Raw genomic sequence first — 27,509 nt, forward strand, 5'->3', positions numbered from 1 at the left:
ATGTCTACTAGCTTCTATTTTTAAAATAGTTGTGTGTGTAACATGGCACATTAGTTTTTTTTTTTTATTTATAAAAATTCATAAAATTATAAAGAAAATATTAATACTCAAGAGTTAAAGAATTAAAATTAAAATTTTATCTTTATTTTTAGAACATGGTTGTAAAGAAAATAAATAGGTGTTGAAGGGTCTTTAAATTTAATTAGAAGTGTAATTATGGTTAATTATAAGGGCGTTTTAGGATAATTATGCATAGTTATAAGGTTGTGAAACAGAAATCGTTTTTGCGAGAATACTTTCATGTGATCAATTTTTGTGTGAAAATGAGCCGCGTTTCGCAAACGCGATTTCGTCTCAATTCAAGTAACCACAATTTTGGAAATTTTTTATTCCCTCTTTAAAACAAGCAGAGTGGCGCGCAACACGCACACGCGCTGTTTATCTGCTCGCACTGGTTCGCTTCTTCACTCATGGCTTCCAGAGCTCTCACCATCCCGCTCTCTCCCCTCCCCTCCCTCCATCGTTTCAAATCCCACAATAACCGCTCGCTCAGCCCCACCGCCGTCGCACCCGTCCTCTCTCTCCGCCGCACCGTTGAATTTCCGCCATTTTCGAGGCGGCGATCGGTCGACACCGGCGCCGTCTGCTTTGCTTACGTAACGGGTCCACCGGCGGACCCAATCGTGGGCGATAGGGTCGAGCATTCGATCTCTGTCGGCGATGATGCGGATCGGTCGCCTAGTACGGTGAATTGGGGGCTTCTGTGGAGTCTTTTGGTTCGGCACAAGCTGAGGCTAGCTGTTTCTGTAGCTGCTCTTGTTGGCTGTACCACTTGCACTCTATCAATGCCCTTATTCTCTGGTAAGATTTCTGAAAATCATACATATATTAATTTTAAAGTCTTATGGGAAGTGTGTAATGTTTGATGTCTGTTTTTTGAAAATATTTTTCTTTGGTTTGGAAGCAAAAGACTGCATTGATTTTAGTTGTAAAAAAAAAGGCAAAAAAAAAAAAAAAAAAATTTCAGACTGCTAAGCAGAAAATTGCATATTAGCATTCTGTGAGTGCTTTTGCTGTTTGCCCGAGCCAAAAAATTGAAGCATTGCCGAATCAAAAAATTGAGGCATTCATTGATTTCGATTTCAAAATCACTGACTTTGTGTTTGGGAGCATGGATTTCACGCTTTGGATTTGAATCTTTGTTTATTTTTTGGACAAAATACAGTACAAAGTTGCATTGAGCTTCATCTAATCCACCCAAGTCCAAATCTAAGGCTCCAAAACTATGCTCCCAAACACTACCTGAAAGTAGTTCTGAATTGTTGAAGAACTGATGTTACAACTTCTTTCGACTTGTAAGGACTGCCAGGTGAATACACTGGTTTTACGGTGTTGACAATTCTGAAATGAAAGAAACTGTACTTTAGTTTCCCATATAGTTGTGGGTTGGGCTCAGTTTTGTTGACGCTTTATTTTCTTGTTCAATTTTTAACTAATGAAGGTTCTCTCTCTCTCTTTTTTGTCCCTTGTTACATTATTTATGCTGTTTTTCAACGAGTTAGTGATGCTCAAATAATAATTCACGAAGAGAGAAGTGGAGTTAATTATGGTGTCAAACAATGCTAAAAAAAAATTATGGTGTTAAACGACTCTGCTTGGTAGGTTTCTGGGGATTAGAAGGCAAGAAAAAGGAAATAAAAATTGAAATATTTTTCCATCACTTGTAGCTCAGAGAACAAGAAATGTAACAGAAGGAGAAACAAAATATATTGTATCTATTAGGTTTTTTAAATTTTTGGAAAGGAAGCTAATGCACATAAGCTTCAATTTTTTTTGTTTTCTCATTAATTTTCTAAGCAGCTCAGTCTGGTTTTCATGTTTTGTGATTTATGAAAATAGCATTGAAAAATAAATAAGTAGACAGTAATCTTGAATCAGGCAGATATTTGTCACCTGTTAACTTAATATGGAAATTTACATTAATTATTTTTTAACCTATTTTTAGTGACTACAATTTGATAATTGTTTTAGGGCGATTTTTCGAAGTACTTATAGGGGCAAGACCTGAGCCATTGTGGCGGTTGCTTAGTACAGTTGCGGTGTTGTATACATTGGAGCCGGTTTTCACTGTTATTTTTGTTATAAACATGAACACTGTATGGGAGAAGGTTATGTCAACCTTAAGAGCTCAGATATTTAGAAGGGTGTTGATTCAGAAGGTGATATCGGTTATTTAACTTATTTCATTTTCTTGATAATTCCAACTAGTCATTTGAAAATGTTTATTATTGACATTCACAGCTTTGGATCTTTCCATCATACTTGTGAGAATTAATTGCTGGAATATGAACTTTGTAGTGTTATCTTGTTTTTCTTACTCGACCTTGGTGCTTTACAAATATGAATGAGGAACCAAAGAGGAAAAAAAGGATTGGACGTTGTCACTGATTTGGAGAATGTTTCATTTAGCCTTTGATGTGGGAATATTAAAAAAAAAAAAAAAAACTATTACTCCATGCCCTCTTCTTTGTAATTTTTTCTCCTTCTTGTTCTGGAAATTTTCTTTTTCTAAAAAAAAAATATTTTTGTTTCCTTAAATCATGCCATGAAAGTTGAAAGGGATTGCATTTGAAGATTTAACAACAATTTCGTTATGCCTGCTATGCAGAAATCCACTTATATGCCTTGTGCAGGCATTTTGAGTGCAGTAAATGTTTCTTTTGAGAACATGGGGATAATGAATACAATTGGGAGCGTTTAGCTTATGTTATGGGAATAGTTGTATCAAATGGAGAAGAATATGTTATATGCCTGGGGGGGGGGGGGGTGTTTCCTTTCAATAGAAAGAGTTGAATTGTTTGCTATGTGTTCACTGTTTGTGTTGTTGGCCCGGTTATTTCAACATGTGTCATACCTAAAGAGTCGATAAAACAAACCAACTCACAATTCACTTTATTTCAACTATAAAAGCTGCTTCATAATGTTAGTAACAAGAATTCACACATCTTTTGTGATGCTCCTTGTCACAATCGTATGGGTTCTACAAATTTTCAATTTTTTTTTTTAAAATGAAATGAAAGATTATTTTTGGAACAAGAGAAGCATTTCATTCCTATTCCAAATTAAGATATGAACTTTGGAATTTTAAAAATGAATCAATGGAAAAACTGGTTAAGTGGTTATTATCAATACAATTTGTCTCTGATTAGATTATCCAATTATTATAATTTGTAATTATAAATCTCGTGTCATGCATTGTAAGATGCAGTCGAAATGAGAAGCATACAAACAATGTATGCCACTCTGCACTATTAGGGATCTAGGAACAATAATCACACACAAGCAAAAATAAGCACGCAAAATAAGAACACCAAATTTAATGTGGTTCGGTCTAATCTGACCTATGTCCATGGAGCACACCCAATTCACTATAACTTGGGAGAAAATACAAGAGGAGGAGACACCACTCAACTCAACTCTTTTCTCACACCTTTCTCTCTCTCACCTTCAGCACAATACTCTCACACTCACTCACATCACATTCACGCACACACTTCTCATTATATAGTTGAATGGGATGGGTAGTAAAGGAAGGAATTTTAATAGGATTCAATGGGATGGATTTGATGGATTACACACTGACATTCTCATTCCAGCGCATCAAAGCTGGCTCCTTGCAGCTCATCCTCATCCGCAACTCATCCTCATCAAGTCTCATCATCAATACTCCGTTTCCATTTTAGCTTAACAATATCTCACTTGGATACTAAGACCAACCAGTATATAGATAAATGATGTGCTCAAATCTGTCTTGAAGCATGAAGACCAATTGAAGTTGAGCACAATTTCAGCTTCTCAGTAGTCACCACCTTTGTCAACACATCTATTGGATTCCCGCTACCTTAGATTTTTTCAAGTGTCGACACTCTATCCTCTAACAGAGATCTAACGAAGTGATAACGTAGTCCAATGTGTTTGGTTCTGGAACGAAATGCGGAGTTCTTTGCCAGATGTATCGCTAAGGGTGAGCAAACGGTCGGTTCGGCCAAATTTGGTTAATTAACCAAAATTTTCGGTTAATGAGAACTATTAACCGTCAACTGAATAGAGGGGCCTCACCGAACCAAACCCGACCGAATTACCTTTTCGGGTAATTCGGTTAACCGAATTAATTAACATAATATAATTGTAGATTTTTTTACCAAATACTAATTAACATATTAACAAATTAGCATATACTAATTAACATATTAACAAATTAGCATATACTAATTTATATTTAAATTTTAATTAATTATTAAATCGGTTATTTCGGTTAACCGAATTAACATTCCTTTTAACCGAACCGATTAACCGAACTTTGTAAAAACATAACCAAACCGACTGATCTTGTGTTCTTAACCGAACCGAACCGACCAATTTCGGTTGGTTAATTCGGTTAATTCGGGTTTCCCCGAATTATGCTCACCCCTATGTATCGCACTTTGACTGTTTGTAACGCCCCCGAACCCAAAAGTGGGGCCTGGGGTGCTACTTTGATAAAATTTGTATTCCTGATACCACAATCATCACATAAAAGCAGTGGAAATAATTTAAACATCCTCAAATACATTACCAGAGTCCTAAACTACCATCATACATAGAGGTCTCCAAATGCCCATATTACAAACCAGCGAAGTTAATCCATACAAACCACTTACTACTACTAGATAATCTAAACTCCGCCCCTTTAATCTGCCAAGCACGATCCCTGGTATCTTCTGAAAAGTCAAATAATTATTGGGGTGAGATACTTCTCAGTAAGACGAATTAAGTTATTATTAGTGTGTGGGCAACATGAGTTCTAGTAGGAGCAGAAAACATCCATTCATTCCTTTAACCAAAAATAGCATTTGTAAATGGTACTCACACCTATATAGTTGAAAATATACAATTATTTCCACAGTATAAACTAGTTCAATGAATAGATAACATCATTCACATAAATTCACATATATGTGTAGAAGAAACCCCTTGTTGGACAAACGACATGTTTAATCCTATGATGGATTGTGCAGCCTGTAGGCTAGACTTAGCCTGGGCGATCAACCCAAACAAAGTCAAAGTAACCATCTGCAAGTACGTCTGTAGGCATTTGCAAGCTCATCTGTAGGTCCGATTGCCTTACCACTTCCTGGTCCGGATTCCAGGGAAGGTACAACGACACTTCACAGGCCAATCGGCTGAGACCACCTACACTTCCACTACAGTGTAGTTGCACCTGGCCAAACAACTCACTAGCAATAGTACCGTGCTCACAATACAACCGGTCCTCAGGGTTCTTAGACCATATCATGCAATTTACATAATAAAAATTGTAATATATTCTCACTGTTGTCATTTCATGTAAAACCTGCCATCATATCAAAACCCGACATACAACCATCATATCAAAACCCGACATACAGCCGTCATATCACATCTCTAATATTTCCCACAAACAATTCTAGTATTTCCGTCAAACAGTATAAATCATATTTCCACAGTACGAGACCATAAAATACTCAGATTCAATTATGAAACAAAACCGAATGGATTATTCTCATGCCACATGATTTGAGTATTAAATCATAGTCACTTAACCTAACGGAGAAAACATTTCATATTATGCTTTGGTGAAAAACCTGGGCTCGATCGTCTCCATGGATTAATTTGCTTAGAAAATACATATATGGCTATACATATGGAAAATGAAGACAGTCACCCCTTTTTCTTTGATTCCTTCACAAAATACGGGTATGATGACACAACTCACAATTTCAACCGTTCGAATCATTCAAAAATCACCGTAAAATATTCCCATATTTATAAAGTCCGTTTTTGAACGGTTGGATTTCGGAATAACCATTAATACTCTGTAACATATACATACAAACAGTTTAATCGGTTCACTTTCAATAAAAACCTAACACAACTTAATCCCCCTACTTGTTTCCTTGAAAAACCCGCCTAAAACCCTTGAAAAACCAAAACTCTAGCTTTCGAACCGGCCGCCGAAAGTGAGTCGGCAAGCCGAGAGAGGAGAGGAAGACGAGCGGGAATCGATGACGGACTCCGGGTGAGCCTATGGGAGAAAGAGAGAGTCATGAGAGAGTGAGAGTAGAGAGAGTGAGAGTACCAAAAGTTGCCTTAGAGAGAGAAATTTTTAAGTTATGAAATAAAAGTTAGCTTAGCCCTTTAGTAAGGCTAGCCCAAAGGAAAACCATCGACGGTTTTCCTTATGTTTTACAAAATCGTCGACGGTTTGGTTAATAATTGCTCTCGGTAGTTTTAGCCGTCGACGGTTTCCTAAGATTCCCTGAAACCGTTGACAATTTGGTCTTGTGCCAAACCGATTTCCTCATTTTCCTTTTATTTCCTTTATTTCTCTTTTCTTTTATTTATATTCTTTTCTTTTTCGGCTTCGATCCCTACATTGTCGTTGTGCAAAACATTTCTTTCTTGCTTTATTCCGAGCTCTATCAACAAACCTTGAAGCCAAATCATCTCTTTGCTGACTTCTATCACTGCTACGCACTTAGATTCTATAGTGGGTAGGATAAGAATCTTTTGTATTTGTGACATCCAACTAACAGCTGTTGTGCCAACAATGAACACATATCCGGTGGTGCTTCTGCGGTGATCAATTTCACCAGCAAAATTGGCATCAACATACCCTTGAATTTTCAAGTCTCCTTTGCCGAAACATACACTTATCAATAGTGCCACGTAGATATCTCAAGATCTACTTCACTGCTTCCCAACGAGTCTTCACTGGATTTGACATGAACCTGCTGACAGCTCCCACTGCTTGACCAATGTCTGGTTTGCCACCAACCATGACGTACATGAGATTTCCAATGGCTGAGGCGTAAGGTACCTTAGCCATGAAGTCTTTCTCTTCATCTGTCTGGGGAGCCTAATTCTTGGAGAGGCAGAAGTGACCGGCTAGTGGTGTATTTACTATTTTGGTGCAGCCCTGTAAAACACGACTAATATACTCCGAATGAGATAACCGCAACGTTCCCTGTTGCTTATCTCTGGAGATCCGCATCCCAAGTATCTGCTTTGCTGAACCCAAGTCCTTTATGTCAAACTTCTCTTACATTTGCTGCTTCAATTTTCTGATCTCTTCTATATCTGGTCTTGCGACTAACATGTCATCGACATATAGTAATAGAATGATATAGCTAGACTGATACCTTTTGAAGTAGCAACAGTGGTCAGTATTGCACTTATGAAAATCTTTCCTGCGCATAAAACTGTCAAATTTTCTGTACCATTGCCTGGGAGCTTGTTTGAGACCATATAAGCTCTTCTTCGATTTGCATACAAGATCCTCTTTATCTTTTATCGAGAATCCTTTTGACTGTTGCATGTAAATCTCCTCATCAAGATCACCGTGAAGATATGCCGTCTTCACATCCAACTGCTCGAGATGTAGGTCCTCCGAGGCAACAATACTCAAGACTGATATGATGGTTGTTAACTTCACAACTGGTGTAAAGATGTCGGTGTAGTCAATTCCTTCCTTCTGCTTGAAGCCTTTGACTACTAATCAGGCTTTGTACCTCTTGGATCCATCATGCTTCTCTTTGATCCTGTACACCTACTTGTTGTGAAGAGTATTTTTACTTTTGGGCAACTTAGCTAGTTCTTACATTTTGTTGGAGGTGAGGGACTTCATCTCGTCCTTCATCGCAAGCTCCCACTTGCTTGAATCTCTCGCCTGACATGCTTCATCATAACATTCGAGTTCTCCTCCATCTGTAAGAAGAAAATAATTCATATTCCTTTTATTTGGTACATGCAGCCGAGAAGATCTCCTAAGCTTTGGAGCTGGAGTAGGAGGCGGTGGTGTGACAATTTGCTCCACAGGTTCCTCCGCTTGAGGATTTTCGGCGTTTTGCTATTGTGTCTCCTCCGCCTGAGGATTCTCAGTGTTTCGCTGTTGTGTCCCGACACCTTTTAGGATAATGTCCAAGTCTACATAGGTTGTTTCATTCCGAACTGGTTCTGTGGGTTTTGTTGTGTGTCTGTCTATGTACATCACCTTTTCATTAAAGATCACATCTATGCTTCTGATCATCTTTTTGTTTTCATCGTCCCAAATGCAATACCTATACTCGTCTTCACCATAACTGAAGAAGGTGCATTTCTGGGACTTTGGATCAAACTTGTTTCTGACATGATCACTAACATGCACATATGCTACACAACAAAAAACTTTCAAATGTGAAAATCTCACCTCTTTTTCGTTCCATACTTCTTTTGGTAGAGTGTGGTCCAATGGTACTGATAGACTCCTGTTAATCAAGTATATGTTGCTGTGTTGACTGCTTCTGCCCATAACTGCTTTGGTAAGCCTGACTGCATATGCATGCTTCTAGCTCTTTCAGTCAATGATCGGTTCATCCGCTCGGCTATGCCGTTGTGCTAAGGCGTGCCTGGCACAGTTTTTTCCATCCTAATACCATACTCATAGTAGAATTTCTTGAACCTGGTGTCTTCATGCTCACCACCGTTGTCAGTTCTCAGCTTCTTGAATTTAAATCAGTTTCATTTTCAACCATTTCTTTCCAAATCTTGAAAGCATCAAAGACATCAGATTTATATTTCAGAAAGTATACCCATACCTTCCGATAATGATCATCAATAAATGTCACGAAGTAATTTCTTCCACCTGTGGATGAGACGGTCGTTGGTCCCTATACATCTGAATGGACTAGTTCAAGTCTCTCCTTCTTTGCGGTATTGGTGTATGTCTGGAAATTGACCCTCTTATGCTTCCTAAGCATGCAATCCTCGCACATGTCAATCTCTACTGATCGTAAATCACTCAACTTTTCCTTTGAGTGATCACCCTGAGTCCCTTCTCACTCATGTGATCGAGTCGTTGATGCCAAATGTTGCTATCGTCATTTCTTATAGCAATTGAAATAGACATATAGGCATTAGAAGTCACATAAAGTGTTCCACTTTTCTTATCTCGTGCAATCGTCAGTGCACCCTTTGAAATCTTCCATTCATCGCCAATAAATGTTGTAGTGTATCCCTCACTTGCCAGTTGTCCAACTGAGATCAAGTTCTTTTTCAGGTTTGGAATATATCTAACATCCTTCAGCTTCCATACGGACCCGTTCATCTTGATTTTCACAATTCCCTTGCCGGCTATGTCGTAAGGTTGATCATTGCCAAGGTATACCTTACCGAAGTCACCTGGTGTATACTCCTCTAGGTAATCTTTACTGCAAGTGGCATGAAATGAGGCTCCAGAGTCTAAGACCCAAGACTCCTTCTTGCTCTCCAAAGTGCATATTAACATAGCTTCTGTCTTCGCCTCATATTCTTTTCTTGGACCTTTGCACTGATTTCTATAATGACTGGTCTTTCCACAGTTCCAGCACTCAATGTTCTTTGTGCCTTGAGAACCTCTGGGATTCTTGGATCTAGACCGCCTAGACCTAGATCTAGTGCGATTGTTTGATCGTCCATGCCTGCTACCTTTCCATGAATCTCTCCCTCGGCTTTCCACGTTCAAGGCTGAACTTGAAGTGGAAACATTATTTGACTACATTCTGATCTCTTCCGTCAAAATCATATTGATGACCTTGTCATACTTCAGCTTTAATTTTCCTATGGAGCTACTGATAGTAACAATACCTTTCCAACTCTCAGGGAATAGACTAAGAATTAGTAAGGCACATATTTCACTATCAAATGTGATTTCAAGTGAGGCAAGTTGATCCGACAGCTCATCGAAATTGTTCAGATGTCTACTAAAACTTTCACCTGCAGACTTGTTCATGGTAAATAATTTTTTCATTAGGTGTACTTTATTGACGGCTAATGGTTGCTTGTACATGTTGGAGAGCGCATCCATAAGAGACTTGGTGGTTGTTATGTGCTTGATGTTGAAGGCAACAGACTTTGCTAGCGTCATCCTAATAGCTCTAAGAACTTTCTGATCAAGCAACTCCCACTCGTCCTCCTTTATGGATTCTAGATTTCCCTTCAATGGTAAGTGCAACTCCTTACCAAACAAGTAGTCCTCAACTTACATTTCTAGAAACCGAAACTGGTGCCGTCAAACATCTCGATCCTTGAGCTATTTTCGTTCGACATCTCGATTCGCCTATCTAGTTATGGAATGAACTCAAATGGACAACACGGTTGGATCCGGAACAGCTGAAAACTTTAGAAATGATGTAAGTCGTTCGAAAAACAGACCTGAAATGGCCCCGAAAACCTGGTCAAACTTTCTGGTCAACTCCATTTACTTAACGAAATATTCTCCTCTTTAACGGAATATGCCTGGTGCTGTTACTGGCACCGTTAACTGACTGCTGACGTGGCAAGTGGGGCCCATTTGCTGATGTGGCAAATGATTGGGTCCCAGCTGCTGATGTGGCACAGTGACGTGGCGTCTGACTGTATGCCATGTGGTTGCTGACGTGGCGCTGACGTGGCGCTGATGAGGCTGCTGATGTGGACACGCTGTCATCAGTTTGTGAGGGCTGTGGGCTTGCCAGCGTGTGGGGGCGCGTGAAAAATAAGAATGACAATAAATAAACATTCATACACATGTGGAAATTAAATTGTAGAATTTAAATGAGATAGATAGAGAGAGAGAGAGAGAGAGAGAGAGAGAGAGACACACACACACACACACACATACAAAAGATTTGTTATCGAGGTTCGGCCAATCCTGCCTATGTCCCCGCTTCAAGCCAAACCAGTTTAGAGTATTCCACTACCTTTGCTCACTTACTGGGTGGAGCGTCACCCGACATTCTCACACTCACTCACTCACATCACATTCACGCACACACTTCTCATTATATAGTTGAATGGGATGGATGGTAAAGGAAGGTATTTTAATAGGATTCAATGGGATAGATTAGCTGGTTAGCACACCGACTTTCTCATTCCAGTGCATCAAAGCTGGCTCATCCTCATCCACAGCTCATCCTCATCAAGGCTCATCAAGTCTCATCATCAATACTCCGTTTCCATTTTAGCTTAACATGCACATGCCAATATTTACTAAGATATGGATAGTTTGTTAAAATGGAAAAATGCTAGTAAAGGATAAAACTTAATAGGGTAACAGATAAAACTTTGTGTGAATAACAAAATTTATTTATTTTTCACACACTTGGCAGAGTTCCAAAAGTTGAAAGCTTACAAAAGTCCAATGGAATCAGAATCTGCTTGGGATGTCAATGTTTTAAAAGTATCATCTGGAAATTTTCATAATTACTTACTGATTTTTAGTCACTGTACTATACTGGCAAAAGAACTCGTAAGGGAGTATCATCAAATTGTGAACCGCTACCATGGTATACTGTTCTATAATATTCATAGTTTCTTTTTGAGTAAATAATTGTATTGCTACACACATAGGAGAACAGCTGGGAAGGAGACAGTATCTGTCATATGATAATCTGATATTTGATTGTTCTTATATAAGTTTGTCCCTGTGCTGTGGCTCATTTTTTTATGAATTTTTTTTTTCTTGTGATCTTTTGACATGCCAATGTTCTATTTATGCAGGTGGAGTTCTTTGACCGATACAAGGTATGGACCATAAATATTAAATCCATAATTTTTGTGATATTTCCGTATTGAGATTTTTTTTTATGTTTGTTTTTTGGATAAATGTAATCTTCTAGCCAGACATATGTAAAGAATAATTTCTGAGGTTGACTAACCCCACTGGTGGTGCCCTTCTGTGTGTGTGTACTCATATTCCTTTATTATTGTATCTACTATCATAACTCCACTATAGTTGGTTTTTTTTTTTTTAAATTTTCATAGGTTGGTGAACTCACTGCTTTGTTAACAACTGATTTGGGTTCTCTTAAAGATGTTGTGAGTGAAAACATTTCTCGGGATCGTGGTTTCAGGGCACTTTCTGAGGCAAGCTACTCTATACTGCAAAGTGAGCTTTGTGTTGTCTGTTCATTACTTTGATTGCATAACTGACTTGTTTGACAAATAAAGCGTGACAAAATTTTCCAATTTTATCATTTTGTTTTGCTACAATTTTCTTTCTTTGTTTTTGTTTTTGTTTTTGGTTTTTTTGTTTTTCTGCAAATGCATGTATTAAATGAAGCAAAGTGTTAGTTTCTGACACAGGTATATGCATCTTGTCATTTGACATAGTTCCATCTGTATGATTTCATAGTAGGCTGTCACACGTGTTTATACATGATTGTTTAACCATCTTTGGCATTCTTTGGTTTTTTTTTTTTTTTTGTAGGTCATTGGAACCATATGCATACTTTTTACCCTAGCCCCCCAACTTGCACCTATTCTGGGACTACTAATACTTACTGTATCTGTTTTAGCTGGTAAATATTTTTTTCTTTCTTAAGTTATTGATTCTTCACGTTTTATTAGTTTAGTACAGTTTGTTTTACACTTAAAATTTAGTCATATTTCATTATCACATAAGTGCATTTGAAGTTCGGTCATTCTTGCTAGATTACCACTTCAGTTAAAAGCTTAAGCTGTTAGGCTGTGGACCAGCAATGTATATAAAGCCTTAACACTCCTCCACCTGACAGCACGTGGAGAGATAAACACATGATAGTACAGGGAATACAATAATTTTTTAAAGACCAAATAATAAATGCGGGCAACGAGTAGGACCTAGGACCTCTTGGCAACCTGCTGTGATACCATTTAAGATTACCACTTACCCAAAGGCTTAAGCTGTTAGGTTGTGGGCCAACAATGTATATCAAGCCTTAACAATTCTGATGTGGTTTTTGTTATGCTTTATTTCTTTTAAATCTAAATTTAGCACTATGTCAAGAAATGGGGATAATTGCTTTGTGCAAAGTAACATTTGGGTGATTAGAAATAGTTAGAATGAGCATTTGGGATTGAATGTGATTATTAGGCTTCCTTTTTGGGGATTTTACGTGTGGTCTGGATCAAATAGTGACATCTGTGGTTAATAGCAGAAAAAAAAAAGTAGAAGGAGACTTATACAATGAAACCTAGGCAATCACTCCATGTTCATTGGCAATCACACTTGAGAGAGGGGCCAATCACACCCTTTTTGCTGGAGCTTCAAAGCTGCAAATTCTCAATTAGTAAAGCATTAACCTTTAAGCTTCGTTTGGTAGGAAGGAAAAGGGATGGAAAGGTGGAGGTACAAGGGAGGGAAAGGGATGGAGGGAATGCGTGCTTTCCTGTGCCTCCTAATGTTTGGTTGAACAGAGAAATGGCAGGAAAGTGGTTATCACTTACCATACATTTGGTATGTGGGAATGGAATGGAATTTACCACTTGATTTATACATGTTCTTCATTCAATTTTTTTTTCCTATTCCATTCTCACCTCATTCTATTCCGTGAACAAAATGCAACACTAATTCGATTAGCAAGTCTCTTTCCATCCTTCCCCTCACTTTTGAGGGATTGACCTTGAGATAGGAAGCAAAATTCCTTTTCCTTCCACTTCCTTTCCCTCCGCAGTTTTCCATCATACTAACCAAATGAAAAAGAACTTTCCACCTACTTTTCTTCTTTCATTCATCTTTTCTTCCTTTCTCTTTCCCTCCTATGAAGTGCTGTGTAAGGGATAGAATTACTAGCTGTTGGAGAGCAAAAACACTTACAATATTCTTCAAAAATGAAGGACTTCAATGCTAGCTCTTTAAAAAAGACTAGCAATGGGGGAAGTTCCTTTTCTTCATGTGAAACCTTGAGAAGGACCTCAGATGGATGGTTCTTCTAGTGGGTGTCCCTTCATCAACTCGAGCGTCTGTCATGATCATGGAGAGTAGGAATATCTGCTCTCTTATCCATCTGATGCCAGAGGGAGTTACTTGTAATAGTAGCATCCAAACACTCCTCCCTGGGTGGTATGCGAGGATTGTCTCTGACTCTGGTAATATGCTCCAACATAACTCTCCACTTGCATGCTCCCATTGGGAGCTGCTTCTTGCTGTGCTTCTTCATAGGAGCTCCATCCTTTTGGCCCAACAGCTTAATCTTGCAAGGTGGCATCATGACAAAGTCACCAACAAAACCAAGACATGCCCATAATCAAGAAACAAGTGTCAACATTAAGGCAATGAGGGGACAGGCATGTGTTGGAAGGGGGTTAATTATGGAATTTATGGCAAGGTCTCCTGGTTAATCTTAGATCCTTGGGATAAAATAGATGAATTGGTTAGTTTTTGGGTAAGCCTAAAACCTAAGGATCTGTTTAGTTGTGGATAATATTTTTCATTTTCCATTTTCAGATTTTCAAATAATTACAGAATCACCACATTCTTTTCCAGTTTTTCCAATATTTATATAGGAAAGCTAGAAAACAATAAAATGATGTTCTCCAACTTTCCTATGCAAATTCAGAAAACTGGAAAATAAAATGGCATTTTTGTAATTATTTAGAAAACTAGAAATGGAAAACAAAATTGTTTTTTTCCACTAGTGACCTTGCTTAGTGCGCTAAAAAACCAACCTTTTTATTCTGTTTATGGACTCACGGCTTCCTTTATCCATTCCTCCATCCAGTATGGTGCTCGACACAGTACACCTCATTCATCTGAATTCATGCATGCATGCCAGTATGTGTGAAATGATAATCATGTATGCTTAACAAGATCTACTGAAGCTTCATGCTGTCAGTATCTAATTTTCACTGAATTATCATTTCTATATTTGTTTATAAAACATGAGGCATGGATTTGAAAAATATTCTCAATTTTCAGAACAATCTTGGCAGTTGGCAGGGCTTGTGTTTATTTGTGTAAATCATGACCATTTTTGCAACTGTCAATGTTGTTGCAAACATGTGTATGTGTTGATCCGCATTTTTTGCATAAGTTATTGTATTTCATAAGTGTCTCAACATTTTCTGGTAATATTCACCTTGTGCTCATTTTTACCTTCTGGTATTTCTTTGCATGTTTTCTTGTCTTTGTTTTGGTAGTTGTTGCCTGTTTCTGACCATTCTAACCTCACCAGCTGTATACAAGCGGTCAACTGTTCCTGTTTTTAAATCTCATGGACTAGCTGCGGCATCAATATCTGATTGTGCTACAGAAACGTTTTCTGCTATTCGTACTGTATGTTCTTGATACGTGCTGCTGCATAATTTTATGTGCAGTTGTGCCTTTTATGACTAAAATTCTTTATTAATCAGAAAAAATCTAAATGAAGTCTACAAGTGAGAGAACTTTCCTTTTGGGATGGGGAGGGTTGGGGAGGAGTGGGTCAAATCTTGGATTTACATTTGATGATAAAAATGATTACATTTATTATTGCTACAGGTGAGATCCTTTGGTGGTGAAAAACACCAAATGTCAATGTTTGGTAGCCAGGTAAGAAGTTACTCGTAAAGATGCTATTTGGAAGTCTTAAATACCTTTTGTTGTGGTGATACTCTGCCCATTCCATTCAAGTCACATCCTTCTCCATGGAGCTTGGCAGGTTCTTGCTTATCAGACTAGTGGCAGAAAGCTTGGGACTTTTAAGTCCATAAATGAATCCATTACTAGAATTGCAGTTTATATTTCGTTGATGGCCTTATATTGCCTTGGAGGAAGCAAAGTAAAGGCTGTAAGCACTTTTTGCTGATAAAAGCCTTTTAATAAATACTGTATCTCATTTACCTTGGTTTTTTTGTCCTTGTTCTTACATCCTATGTTTTTCCCCATATAATAAGTTTATTGATGATTATGTTCTTGAAATGTTTGAGTTATCACTTGATGCAGGAACAAGTGACACAAGAGAGTGATTCAGGAAAATAAGAGAAAATAGTAGGAAAATAAACAAGAAAATAAAAATGAAGATAAAACTCGATTAGGGCTGAATGCTTCATATTCCAATCTGTCCTTCACAGTTACACATCAAGCTTTAATATAGGCTTTCTCCTAATACTAAATAAGTACACAATCTTTGGGAATTAATATTAAGCCGTGATTAGTGAAACACAATATCAAATCCTTAAAAATTGAAATAGCACATAAAAATATTGCCATAAAAATGCTGCAAGAATAGGAGAAAAATCCTAAAAATAATGAACTGCAAGATTGCCCAAAATTCTTAAAAATGGAATTAATATTAAACCGTAATTAGTGAAACATAATATCAAATCCTTAAAAATTAAAACAACATAAAAAAATTCTGCCATAAAAATGCTGTAAGAACAGGAGAAAATTCCTAAAAATAATGAACTGCAAGATTGCCCAAAAATCTTAAAAATGTCAAACATTTCCATTGCAGACCTTGAAGCTCATATTGCATCACCACTTGACCTAAATGCATAAGCTGTTGGGCTGTCTGCTAAAAGTGTATATAAAGCCTTAACACTCTCCTGGATGTGTAGCCTGATTGCGTGTGAAGAGTTAGACAAACACTGGATAATACCCATTAAGAGAATAATAATGTCCAACTGAAGATAATTTAACAAATGGAACTATATAGAAGATCAATGTGAGCAACAACCAACAAGAATCAAACCCAAGAGGCAGGACCTCCTGGATACCATGATTCTAATGCCATTTTAAGTTGACATTTGAACTAAAAGCTTAAGGTGTTGAGTTGTGGGTCAACAGTGTAATCAAATCTTGACAAAGTGCATGTTTGAGGAATAGTGTATACATTCCAAAGTTCATAATTGGTTGTTTATTTCTTGGGTTTTTTTTTTTTTTTGGGGAGGGGGTTTGTTTTCATCATTATTTTTTGAATATGTAACATGACTGAACTAAAACACCAAGGTGTTTAAAATTCATTCATGTATTAACTAGAGGATATTTTATACTTGGGTTTTCACCTTGCTGGAAGATTTATATAAAGTCAGGACAAGGATTTCAAGACTCAATCATCCTGAAAAAAAGGACATCAATACTTAGAATACTAGCTACTTAGTGTATTTGTGGGAAATATGATGATTGGCAGCTCTTAACTAACCAAAATAACCAATTTTGCCCCTGGGGGGCGTAAAAAATCTATTTAAGTTTGTTAACTTTTGAATTGTTCTTCTTTTTTCCTTATGGTAGGTCGATCATTTGCAGTTTTTAGTTATTCCAAGAATTTAGAATGCTTGCAAAATCAATGACTTCATTCTGAATTTTAAGATTGATGCCTTCGTATATTAATTGTGTCTCTCTCCTTCCCAAGCTTCTACTGTTGGGCTTTGTGGAGCCTAGTTGTGTTTGATCCGGATGATGACCCGACCCGAAATAATGTTGCATGGTTTTTTCATGGGAGATTTTTTTGAGACTTAGTCCATGAGCGCGGCTTGGGCTGGGGGGAAAATTTTTTTGGCCTGTTTTGTAGCCCATTGTGAATCCTGTGCGTAGGATATAGTACCATTGTTTTGGTGATTAGGGTTTTGTGACGCAGTTTTTGAGAGAGAGTAAAAACTGTATTGCCACACTTTGTATTTTTTCCCTGATAATAATGAAATCCCTGCAACTTTGTAGACGTAGGCAAATTGCCGAATCATGTAAATACTGTCTTGTGCGTGTGATTATTTTTCTTTTTTCTTTGGCGTGTGTTTTTCTCTATTTTGTTTCTCACAAGTTTTTTTTGGGAATTTCGTGATAATTTCCTTACAATTGGTATCAGAGCCGAGGGTTAGGTTTGAGTGGGAGTAATGGCAGAGGAAGCAGGAAAGGTGCCTGGAATAGAAAAGTTCGATGGCACAAACTTTGGATTTTGGAGGATGCAAATTGAGGATTATCTTTATGGGAAGAAGTTGCATCTGCCGCTTCTTAGGGAAAAACCAGCGACTATGAAGGATGAGGAATGGACTTTTTCTTGACAGACAGGTGCTGGGAGTTATTAGGTTAACTATGTCTAGGTCTGTTACACACAATGTTGTAAACGAGAAGACCACAGCAGATCTGATGAAGGCTTTGTCTGGTATGTATGAAAAGCCGTCAGCAAACAACAAGGTGCATCTGATGAAGATACTGTTCAATTTGAAGATGACAGAGAATGTATCAGTAGAACCACATTTGAACGAGTTTAACACTATCACAAATCAATTTTCGTTTGTAGAAATTGATTTTGATGATGAGATCCATGCACCGATCGTTTTGGCTTCCTTACCAAACAATTGGGAGGCAATGAGGATGACATTAAGCAATTCTATAGGAAAAGAAAAATTGAAATACAATGACATACAATATTTAATTTTGGCTGAGGAGATTCGCAGGAAAGATGTAGGTGAAATCTCAGGATCTGGTTCTACCCTAAACCTCGAGACAAGAGACAGAGGTAATGACAGAAATTCAAATTGGGGTAGATTAAAATCCAGAAATTTTAATCGGAACAGAAGTAAATCTAGATCAGGCCAAGAAGTACAATGCTGGAACTATGGGAAAATGGGTCACTTTAGGAGGCAATGCAAAAGTCTTAAGAATAAGAATGAAGATGATTCTTCTAATGCTGTAACAGAAGAGGTACAGGATGCATTACTTCTTGTAGTAGACAGTCCACTTGATGATTGGGTTTTGGACTCAGGAGCTTCGTTTCATACCACTCCACACCAAGAAATCATACAAAACTATGTTGTAGGTGATTTTGGTAAGGTGTATTTGGTTGATGGTACAGCCTTGGATGTTGTAGGTATGGGAAACGTCCGGATGTTGTTGCCCAATGGGTCTATTTGGTTACTGGAGAAGGTTCGACATATTCCTGACTTGAGGAGGAATCTGATTTCTGTTGGACAACTTGATGATGAAGAGCATGCAATGTTGTTTGTTGGTGATACTTGGAAGGTTACAAAGGGAGCCAGAGTATTGGCTCATGGAAAGAAGACTGGTACTCTATATATGACCTCAAGTCCAAGAGACACAATTGCAGTTGCTGAAACAAGTACTGATACAAGCTTATTGCACCGCATACTTGGTCACATGAGTGAGAAAGGGATGAAGATGTTGCTGTCGAAAGGGAAACTACCAGAATTGAAGTCCGTTGATTTTGACATGTGTGAAAGTCGCATCTTAGGAAAGCAGAAAAAGGTGAGGTTCTTGAAAACTGGCAGGACACCGAAGGCTGAAAAATTGGAGTTAGTATACATTGATTTGGGGACCTTCTCTGGTTGCATCCCTTGGAGGTTCAAGGTATTACATCACTTTCATTGATGAATCAAGCAGAAAGGTATGGATTTATTTTCTGAATAAATCTGATGTATTTGAGACTTTTAAGAAGTGGAAGGCTCTGGTTGAGACAGAAACAGGTTTGAAAGTAAAATGTTTGAGGTCAAACAATGGAGGAGAGTACATAGATGGAGGGTTCAGTGAGTATTGTGCTGCACATGGAATTAGGATGAAGAAGACCATTCCTAGGACACCACAGGCTGAGCGCATGAACAAAACTCTCAATGAGCGTGCTAGGAATATGAGATTGCATGCTGGACTACCAAAAATTTTCTGGGCTGATGTTGTTAGTACTGCAGCTTACCTGATAAATCGAGGACCTTCAGTTCCCATGAAGTTTAGACTTCTTGAAAAGGTTTGGAGCAATAAAGAAGTAAAGTTTTCCCATTTAAAATTTTTTTGGTTGTGTTTCTTATTTTCATATTGATTCCGATGCTCGTAGTAAACTTGATGCAAAGTCTAAAATATGTTTTTTCATTGGCTATGGTGATGAGAAATTTGGCTATCGGTTTTGGGATGAACAAAACAAAAAATTCATCAGAAGTAAAAATGTGATATTTAATGAAAAGGTTATGTACAAGGACAGGTCAACTGTAGTGCCAGATGTCACAGAGATAGATCAGAATAAATCTGAGTTTGTCAACTTAGATGAATTGACTGAAAGTACTATCTAGAAAAGGGGTGAAGAGGATAAGGAGAATGTAGAATCACAGGTAGATCAGAGTACACCTGTAGCTGAAGTCCGTAGATCTTCCAGGATCATTATACCTCCACAACGTTATTCAGCCGCTCTAAATTATCTCCTATTGACTGATAGTGGTGAGTCAAAGTGTTATGATGAAGCCTTATAGGATGAAAATTCAAGCAAGTTGGAGTTAGCCATGAAGGATAAGATGGATTCCTTGTTGGGGAATCAGAGATGGGAATTGACTGAATTGCCAATAGGGAAGAAGACTTTGCACAACAAGTGGGTATACAGAACAAAGAATGAGCATGATGGAAGAAAACGTTATAAAGCCAGATTAGTTGTCAAAGGGTTCCAGCAGAAGAAGGGCATTGACTACTCAGAAATATTTTCTCTAGTTGTGAAGATGTCAACAATTAGACTGGTACTGGGAATGGTGGTTGTAGAAAACCTACATCTTGAGTAGGTAGATGTGAAGACGACATTCCTTCATGGTGACTTGAAGGATGACATTTACATGATTCAGTCAGAAGGGTTCATTGTTCAGGGACAAGAGAATCTAGTCTGCAAACTAAGAAAGAACTTGTATGGCCTAAAACAAGCTCTAAGACAGTGGTACAAGAAATTTGACAATTTTATGCATAGAATTGGGTTCAAGAGATGTGACGTTGATCACTGTTGCTATGTTAAGTTCTTTGGCAATTCTTATGTCATTTTACTGTTGTATGTAGATGATATGCTCATTGTAGGGTCTAACAATGAGGAAATTAATAATCTAAAGAAACAATAGTCAAAACAATTTGTAATGAGGGATTTGGGAGCTACAAAGCAAATCCTTGGTATGAGAATCATTAGAGACAAGACTAATGGTACATTGAAGCTTTCACAGTTAGAGTATGTGAAGAAAATTCTCAACAGGTTCAACATGAATGAAGCTAAACCAGTGAGCACACCCTTGGGTAGTCATTTCAAATTAAGCAAAGAACAGTCACCGAAGACAGAAGAAGATAGGGACCATATGAGCAAGGTGTCCTATGCCTTAGCTATTGGCAGCTTGATGTATGCTATGGTGTGTACAAGGCCATACATTGCACATGTAGTGGGAGTTGTGAGCAGATTTATAAGTAGTCCAGGAAAGCAGCATTGGGAGGCAGTCAAGTAGATTCTAAGATATCTGAGGGGTTCATCACATACATGTCTTTGCTTCACAGGTGCAAGTTTGAAACTGCAGGGTTATGTAGATGCTGATTTTTCTAGTGATATTGATAGTAGAAAGAGTACTACTAGGTTTGTATTTACTTTGGGTGGTACAACTATATCTTGGGCTTCAAATCTACAAAAGATTGTTACTTTGTCTACTACAGAAGCTGAGTATGTTGTAGCAACTAAAGCTGGAAAGGAGATGATTTGGCTACATGGCTTCTTAGATGAATTGGGTAAGAAGTAGGACATGGGCATTCTAAACAGTGATAGTCAGAGTGCAATTTTTTCTTGCTAAAAATTCGGCTTTTCATTTAAAGTCGAAGCATATACAGACAAAATACCACTTTATTCGTTACCTTGTTGAAGATAAGCTGGTAATACTTGAGAAGATCTGTGGATCTAAGAACCCGGCAGACATGTTGACTAAGATTGTCACTATTGAGAAGCTAAAGCTGTGTGTAGCTTCAGTTTGCCTTCTAGCTTGAGGACAGGAGAATGAGTTGTAGGGATGAGAGATTGTTCTTTTGGAGGATTGCGGTTTATGTTGGCGATTGAACTAGTCTCCAAGTGGGAGATTTGTTGGGCTTTGTGGAGCCTAGTTGTGTTTAATTTGGATGATGACCCGACCCGAAATAATGTCGCGTGGTTTTTTAATGGGAGATTTTTTTGAGGCTTAGTTCATGGAGCGCTACGGCTTGGGCAGAAAATTTTTTTGGCCCATTTTGTAGTCCATTGTGAAACCTATGTGTAGGATATAAAATCCGTTGTTTTGGTGATTAGGGTTTTGTGACGCAGTTTTTGAGAGAGGAAAAACTGTATTGCCGTCCTCTATATTTTTTCCCTGATAATAGTGAAATCCCTGCAACTTTGTGGACGTAGGCAAATTGCTGAACCATGTAAATACTGTCTTGTACGTGTGATTATTTTTATTTTTTCTTTGGCGTGTGTTTTTCTCTATTTTGTTTCTCACAAATTTTTTTGGGAATTTCTTCATAATTTCCCTACATCTACAACATCATTTTGTTGAGGATCAAATGCCTTGATAGTTGATACACATAACTAAATGAACTCTCTTAGAATCATGGACTAGAAAGGAACCTCATATTTTTTTAGATTAGGAACATAACTGATGATGGTGCTCTGGTAGTAGCCGGTGATCGAAGAGGTGATTTATGTGCTTGTTATGGGACTTAAACATGAAATAATGATTAATAGTGTCAAGTCCAAACCCCTATTTCATTTGGGTACCTGATGGGAATACAATGTCAAAAGTTATTCATAAAGAGGATACTTTAGTATGGAAAAATGTCCTTCAGATCTTTTTTGAAGGGATAGTTCCTTAATGACCTGTTTTAAGCTTGAAAAGAAGTATTTGACTGAAGAATCTTCTTTATGCTTGAGTTCTTTTTTTGCCCAAGGTGGTGGGGGAGGGGCGCTGTTGGGGTCATTGTGGACAACATAAATAAAGTTTTGCTAGGTTGGTCAAGCATTAAATATTTCAATCATTTGTGTACCTCCCAAATAAAGAGGGCTTAAGATGAAACTTTGTTGGAATGTTTCTACAACACCTTGCTAGCAACACATGACACAGCTATAAGAAAATCCAGTCAACAGTATTTCATCCTATCCTATTAACTCTTTCATAGATAGGAGGTATGTATGGGATAATAGGCCTTCAATTGTGCAAGGAATTACTCTTATCTTTGTATGGTAGAGAATGAGGATTTTTGGAACAAATTCCCTTCCTCATTTACCCTCCTCTCTTCTCTCACACCAGAGACAAAAAGAGAGAAAAAAAGAAACAGATTACTTGCTACAAGTGTTTTTGTCCATCTTTTATATTGACATCACGAGGGAACTCCAACAGGCTAGTCTGCCTTAAATTTTGTACTCAAAATTTTCCTTAAAAGAGGGGTCAAGGCAAAGAAAGACCATTTCTTATTCTGCACCAACTTGCAAATACTTCTTTATCACTTAATATAAAAAGATCCCCAATTTATTTTTAATCTCATCACCAGTCTTCTGAAATGAAGTTATTTTGTCCATTACTTACCAGGACAACACAGGTTTTGATCTAAAGTATCAGGCTAAAGATGCAAGCACTAGCATCTGCTGTGCAAATATACTCTGTTCTTTTCCAAAAATTTGGAGAGTTAAACATCTGGAATTCTTAAATGAAGGATTTTCATGGTAGCAGGCCATTGATAATGTTTTCTGGTCTCTCGTGCTTTTCATCTCATTTACATTTTCTTTTTCTGCATGTGATATGACTTCTGACTTCTGAAGCATCTACCTAGCAGTCTATTTTGCAAGATGGATTTGTTCCTCTCTCTTTGTTTTTGCAAGTTTTTTTTTTCCTTTTTTTTTAAATATATATATATCTGATTCTACTTGTACCTAGCTCACTACAGTTTGAAATGTTCAAATGTATGTATTGTTTACAGGGTGAACTCTCCATTGGAACTGTGGCTTCTTTTATAGGATATACCTTCACATTAACATTTGCTGTGAGTCTTTTTTGCTGTGGTCCCACCATTGCTCTTTTCCACTCTCTATACACTAGCTGACAATATATATAAATATATATTTCAGGTTCAGGGGCTGGTAAACACGTTTGGAGATCTTCGTGCAACTCTTGCTGCTATTGATAGGATTAATTCAGTTTTATCTGGAGTAGAAATTGATGAGGCCCTTGCTTATGGTTTAGAAAAACAAATCCAGCAGAAAGAAGTGCATGACGAGAATCTGAGTCTGTTCTTTGCCAACAATTATGATAAGAAGAACCAAACTATAAATGCACATTATATGTCAGCCTTGAAATCTGCTAGCAATGTGTATAACCTGGCTTGGTCTGGCGATATATGTCTTGAAGGTATTTTTTTATCAGTTCCATGTGTTTGCTTTGAGGTGCATTAATCTTGCCTTACATTTATATATTATGTTTTTTTATAATTATATTACATTTTTTACATTTTATATATTATGCTTTTTCTTATAATTACGTTACACTTTTATATTGCATATAATTTTTGTCCTCAAAATTTGATGAGGAAATTTCATTTTGAAATCGTTATCCACATTGTCCCTGAAAACTAACTTTCGTTTGCCAGTGGGAGTATTTCTAGAGAAGTTTCGCATATTATTTCCAATGTTCTATGTTGGTTTACTGATCTTCTTTGCAGATCACTAGATTTACCTTGATCACTATGTAGTTGGGAATCGCTGTGAGTGGTGATGTAATACATTATATTTACAAGTTGTTGGACTCTACAGTGAATGCACAGGCAGTTTTCCTGCTGCAAACTAATGGTCTTATATTGCTCTGCAGATGTGCACTTCTCTTATCCTTTGAGGCCTGATGTGGAAATCTTAAATGGTCTTGATTTAACACTAAAATGTGGAACTGTAACGGCTTTAGTGGGTCCAAGCGGTGCAGGGAAAAGTACAATTGTACAGCTATTAGCACGTCTCTATGAGGTTTAATTTTATGCTTTTTGATTCTATAGTTTTGTAGTATTTTATTGTCATGGATTGGCGATGATTGTGCAATAACAGACGTTTTTTTTTTAATTTCTGCAGCCATCCGGAGGTCACATAACAGTTGCAGGAGAGGATCTACGAACATTTGACAAGAGTGAATGGTCGCAGGTGGTTTCCATAGTGAATCAGGTACCTTTTTGAACCTTCTTGCATCTGATATGAGCATTTCACATGCTGATGCATGAAGCATACAGAGTCAGTCTTCTCTTTTTTCAGCGTTGCCATGATTCTTTTTCTTGGTTAACCTTTTTTTTTTAGCCTGAGTCTGAACACTCTGCTTTGTGATTATGTCCAAACTGCAATCCAAGCTACCCAACTCACTCAGGATCTATAGGATTGTTGATGTTTCTTTGGTATTTGGTTGGTGTTGTGTTGACAAATTCAATATTGACTTGGGGGTAAATTTTTGTAGGCTAAACATTTCTGCCAAATCCACCATATTGAACTGATACATGCATTAACACACGTGGATATCAATATGAATGCGCAGGTCATAAGATTAATTAAAATTTACATAAAGCATCAATGCCTACCTAGCATCATATATTGTGGGAAAAAAATGTAACTGGGTTCAACTTGGAACTTGAGTTTGCATTTCATACTAGGTTGAGTAGGGTGTAGGATTGCAGAGTGAGCACGTCCAACTCTGAGTTTTTTTAAAGGTCAACACTGGATCTGTTCTTAGGTTGACTCTGCGGATGCTTATTTTAATAATTTATTGTCAAACTAAACCAAATCAAAAAAGTATTAAATTTGGTCTAAAATAAAAATTTTGTTGTTGAGCTTACTTCTCACTTTATTTTAAATTTTGTTATTGCCTTTGTTCTAAAATAAAAATGATACAGGAGCCTGTTCTTTTTTCTGTATCTGTTGGAGAGAATATTGCATATGGGCGTCCAAATGATGATGTATCGAAGGATGATGTGATAAAGGCAGCCAAAGCTGCAAACGCCCATGAATTTATAATCTCACTTCCACAGGTTTATCATCTCTATTACATGCTCGTGATAGACCTCCCCTGGCTAACATTTTTGTTATTTGTTGACTGTTTTCTTGTTTAATTAAAAGGGTTATGACACTCTAGTTGGTGAGCGTGGAGGTCTATTGAGTGGGGGACAAAGGCAGGTGCGATAATAATGTTGTTGTGTGTGTGTGTGTGAGAGAGAGAGAGAGAGAGATACAGAGAGACGAGAGAGAGAGGCTTATTAGTGGCTGACTTTCTACTATCAATTTGCAGAGAATTGCTATTGCAAGAGCTTTGCTCAAGAATGCACCTATCCTGATTCTTGATGAGGTATGCCTTTGTTTTGTGTCTCTGCCCATATGAATGTTCTGTCCTTGCCTGGGTCAATCACTCTACCTGAAATTGTGTTGGCTGGTCGATCCAGTCTTGCCCAAATTGAACCCACATCCTCATTCCTCATACTTCACAAGGACTGGCCCATATTTTGCCTGAGGACCATGAAAGTTTTTATGGGACTCCCATGGTCTAGCTCTATTATTTAAATAAATATATCCACTTTTATTCCCACAAAATATAAACATTAATTTCAAAGTAGAATGATAGGAAATGTGGTTGTATGCTTATATGCAGCTACTCTAAATTTGAGCCAGCAACAGGTATTCTCAGAAGTTTGTCCAACTCTTGCACATAAACTTGTACTATTGCGTAAGATGGTGGTTTCAAATAACATTGCCTAATAATAAAATAAATAGAAAAATTAAATTAGAACTCTATTATTTTTAATTTTTAAATCTAAAAATAGTTTACTGAGCTATTTTGAGGTTTATATTGACAAAAGTGCTTTCTTGATGGGAGTGGTATTCTGGCATCATTTGTTTGAGGTTTTTTCAAGGTTTTGAATTAAGGTTCCAAAGACACAGCATCATCTGCCAAAATAGATTCCTATATTTGAGATAGAGCCAATGCTGGGATGTACAGGCCCTTAGAAACATGCAAGCCTATCATAACCGCGCTTCCCCCCCCCACCCCCCCCCCCCCCCCCCCCCGCCCCACCCAATTGCATGTGTGATAATTATGTTCTTTACACAGGCTACAAGTGCTTTGGATGCGGCCAGCGAGCGGCTGGTCCAGGATGCTCTGAACCATCTGATGAAGGGAAGGACAACTTTAGTGATTGCTCATAGATTGAGCACAGTTCAGAATGCCCATCAAATTGCTCTTTGTTCTGATGGGAGGGTTGCAGAACTAGGGACCCACTTTGAGTTATTGGCTAGGAAGGGTCAATATGCTGCATTAGTTGGCATTCAAAGGCTTGCATTTGAGTGATTTTCGCTGGAGAATGTCTCCAATTACTCAAAAAAGTCAGATACATGTACATTCCAGTTCTAGAATTTCATGTCAAATTCAAGGCTCTGGCTGCAAAACTACTTGTGTCAAATTCTTTCCTTCATGCTGATTCTCAAGTATGCTATATTCAAAACCAGACACCATGGCTAGAGATTGCAAAAGGAGCTGCTGAGATGGTGAGTTGGAATCTGCAAAATACTGTATGAATTTTTTAAAAGGTAGTCATGACATCACTGGCTGATAATACGACCCAAGCTACTTTGCATTATGCAAAATTAATGAAAACGGTTGCCATCAACTGAAATTGCACTGTTATCTTTTTTAGTTATATCATTATTGTCATTTGTATTTTGATGGTTAGATATGACAACTGTGAAAGTGTACTTAATGTTATGATTTAATACAACATCCTTAAATCTCTGGTGGTCTCTATCTTTTTTTCTTTTCCTTTCTTGCAATGTTTCTTCTTTTTTTGTTTAATTTTTAGCTATAATGCAAATGCTGCAAAGGCTATAATATGAGTTAGCATCCTAACTTCAGTCATTTGGCTGATAGTGACTCTCTCTTTCAACCCTTGTTTGCAGTTTCTTCCCTTATTGTTTGTGAATACATAGGTT

The 27,509-nt window shown here is 37.6% G+C and overlaps 1 protein-coding gene across 1 annotated transcript; it reads left to right on the plus strand.

The window, feature by feature from the left end:
- The first annotated feature begins 410 nt into the window (after positions 1-410).
- LOC131146789 (ABC transporter B family member 28) lies at positions 411-27,310 on the plus strand. The gene is made up of 16 exons (XM_058096575.1): positions 411-861; positions 2,032-2,219; positions 11,575-11,598; positions 11,839-11,940; positions 12,284-12,374; positions 15,009-15,109; positions 15,314-15,364; positions 15,474-15,602; positions 23,486-23,548; positions 23,634-23,913; positions 24,370-24,518; positions 24,621-24,710; positions 25,427-25,561; positions 25,650-25,706; positions 25,819-25,875; positions 26,635-27,310. The coding sequence occupies exons 1-16, from the start codon at positions 471-473 to the stop codon at positions 26,869-26,871; spliced, it is 2,145 nt and encodes a 714-aa protein (XP_057952558.1). The 5' UTR covers positions 411-470; the 3' UTR covers positions 26,872-27,310.
- The last annotated feature ends 199 nt before the right edge of the window (positions 27,311-27,509 follow it).

This window comes from Malania oleifera, chromosome 13 (genome assembly GCF_029873635.1).
Source record: "Malania oleifera isolate guangnan ecotype guangnan chromosome 13, ASM2987363v1, whole genome shotgun sequence".
NCBI classification, from domain to species: Eukaryota; Viridiplantae; Streptophyta; class Magnoliopsida; order Santalales; family Ximeniaceae; genus Malania; species Malania oleifera.